Source organism: Plectropomus leopardus, unplaced genomic scaffold (genome assembly GCF_008729295.1).
Source record: "Plectropomus leopardus isolate mb unplaced genomic scaffold, YSFRI_Pleo_2.0 unplaced_scaffold15574, whole genome shotgun sequence".
NCBI lineage: Eukaryota > Metazoa > Chordata > Actinopteri > Perciformes > Serranidae > Plectropomus > Plectropomus leopardus.
The window spans coordinates 1-2,588 of record NW_024616694.1 but is presented as its reverse complement, the minus strand read 5'-3'; the positions used below and the strand labels follow the sequence as shown (position 1 = coordinate 2,588).

The 2,588-nt window shown below is 45.9% G+C and overlaps 1 protein-coding gene across 1 annotated transcript; it reads right to left on the bottom strand.

Moving 5' to 3' along the window:
* Nucleotides 1-918: 918 nt before the first annotated feature.
* chst7 (carbohydrate (N-acetylglucosamine 6-O) sulfotransferase 7) lies at nt 919-2,551 on the bottom strand. Its single transcript, XM_042514628.1, has one exon. It carries the CDS (start codon nt 2,433-2,435, stop codon nt 1,173-1,175), a length of 1,263 nt encoding a protein of 420 aa, XP_042370562.1. The 5' UTR covers nt 2,436-2,551; the 3' UTR covers nt 919-1,172.
* Between the last annotated feature and the right edge of the window lie 37 nt (nt 2,552-2,588).

Genomic DNA, 2,588 nt, shown 5'->3' with positions numbered 1-2,588 from the left:
ACAACAGGAGGACTTTAAACGCGTGGAGTTAAACCCGCCTGCGGCGTCAAACCAATTAAAACCGTGTTGCTGATCCTCATGTGGACGCTCTGTTTTCAGTCTGCCTCAGAGGGAGGTCAGAGGTCAAAGATCACGCACAGAGCGCAGCGGCGGACCCGATGGTTTCTGTTAAACCGCCCACTTCCTGCGCTGACACGACTGTAGATTAAAACATGATACAGCACACTCTGCTTTATGTCGCTGTCAAACCGCCGATGTAAACATTCACTCTGTGCAGCACATTTACTCACTCAAGTACTGTGTTCAAGTACAAATATGAGGTACTTGTACTTTACTTGGGTATTTTCTTTTCATACTGATTTATACTTTTACTTTTTAGTTGATAAATCAGTCAAATCAAAGAAGATTAATTGCCAATTATTTTGATTAACATTATTAACATTGTTCATTCTTCTTCAATTTTGTTTCCAATTTTAAAGGATTCTTAAATGTTTTTGTTTCTTCTTTTCTTAATAACTTCGGGTGCTTTTTTATTTTTAATTTAAATATTTTTGGACTGGGGTGTTTTCTTTCTTTTTTTGAGTGGGTTTTTTGTATGAATTGACTTTTTCGGATAGTTTCTCCTTTTTTTGTCATTCTGAGTTTTGTGATATTTTTCTATTTTCAGTTTAAATAATTATGAATTGTTTTTATTTTTAATTTTAATAATTTCTAGTTTTGGGATGTTTTTTTCTTTTAATTTAGGGTGCTTTTATTTTTTCTTCTTTAAAAAAAAAAACATTTTGAGATTTGAGGTGTTTTTTGTAATATAAGTGATTTTCAGTTTGGGGATGTTTTCTGGTTTGTATAATTTATTATTTGTTTGGATATGTTTTCTTCTTTTTTTAATAAGTGTTTAAGTGTTTTGGGTGGTTTTTTTTCTCTTTCTTTTTTCCAACATTTTGAGTTTTTTGGTTGTGTGTGTGTTTAGAGATTTTTCTGCATTGGGTGCTTTTACCTTTAATACTCTAAGTACATTTTCCTAATTATTCTTACGTTTACTTTGGTAACATTTTCATGCATGATTTCTGCTTGTAACAGAGTATTTTCACAGGTTGGATGTGGCACTTTTGGAAAGGTTTTTTCTTCCACTTGTGTGCTCTCACCTTTGACCCTTGGATCCTCATTGTGCCTCATGTTGTTTTCTCCACGCTGTTTTTCTGATAGCCCAGCTGCCTCATGACTTCGCTGCAGTACGCCTCCACCTGATTTATCTGCTCCACATTGAGCCTCTCCCTCCAGGCATATATCGCCTCTTTTGCGTCCCTGGATGAAATCAGGAACGGCCTGTCCGATGAATATCCCTGTCCGTGCGTCATGTTGAGCGCAAACTTATCCAGAGCAGGGTAGCTGGAGAGGTTGGAGAAACGAAACATCCTCTGAAGCTCCTCCATGGGGTGCAGGACCAGGTCTTCATAGCGGATGCGCAGGTAGTTTCTCCTCACCCAGGGAGGCGCGTTCATCACCAGCATCATGTCGCTGAGCCAGTTGTCACAGATGAGCTCCATGGCGCTGGAGACGTAACTCTCCGCCCGGTTCACCCGGTTATTCGGCACCAGGAGCCGCTTATACTTATCGGTCTGCTTCTTGCTCCTCAGCACCTGGATGCTCTCTTTCACCAGCGCCTGCTTAGACTTCAGCCGGGAGTTGTGCACCGCCCTCGGGTCTCTGAAGAGCTGGATGATCTGGAGGTTTATCGCCGGGTCTTTCATTAACGGAACCAGCGTGCTCAGGTCCAAAACCCGCACCCCTTTGATCACCATCACCGGGTACTTCTTGCACTCCTTCTCCAGCTCCCTGATGTCGCGCTTTTGGCACTTTGCGCACTGGTCCTCCTTCACCAAACCGATTTCGTGCCGCTTGTGCGCATCACACAGCGGCTCCGAGCAGATCACCTTGTTCATTTTCCACCCGAAAATGAACGAGGTGGTGATGTTTTGGGATCCGGCGTAAAGTTTGAGCACGGAGAAGTCGCAGCGGTACAGGGAGTTCATCATGTCCCGCACTGCGCCCTGCAGGCTCGCGGCATCCCCCGGGTACAGCGCCTGCCATATGTGCCACATCGGCTCGTACAGGTAGAAAACATCGGGGTGCTGGTTGAACAACTCCCCCAAAAACGACGAGCCAGTCCTCCATGTGGCGTGCAAGTAGACGTGAATCCGAGACTGGCTCCGGTTGTGCTCCGGGGGGTCGCTGCCGTTGAGTTTGTAGCCGTTATCCCACAGCAGCGCCACCGTGTTCTCCAGGTCCGGGCACCGGGGCTGTTGCTGCGGCAGTCCATGTTTAGCGCGTTCAACAGATTTATCCCGGTAATCTAACACGTACGGGATTAGCAGAAGCAGACCTGAATATGCCAGGATCAACACCAGGTATTTCTTGTGGAGCCTCCTCTTCATTTCCTTCGGCCGGGCGGGAGGGGAGCTGGTCAGCGGCTTCTGTGGAGGGTCGGCTCGGCGCTTTGTGAGCCCCGCCGCGGTCCTCAGTGAAGTTATGTGCGTGAGAGGAAGGAGTGTGTGTGTGTGTGTGTGTGTGTGTGTGTGTGTGTGTGT

What these genes read in the sequence shown, in the direction of transcription:
- chst7 (XM_042514628.1), bottom strand. Translation starts at nt 2,435, where the DNA reads ATGAAGAGGAGGCTCCACAAGAAATACCTGGTGTTGATCCTGGCATAT.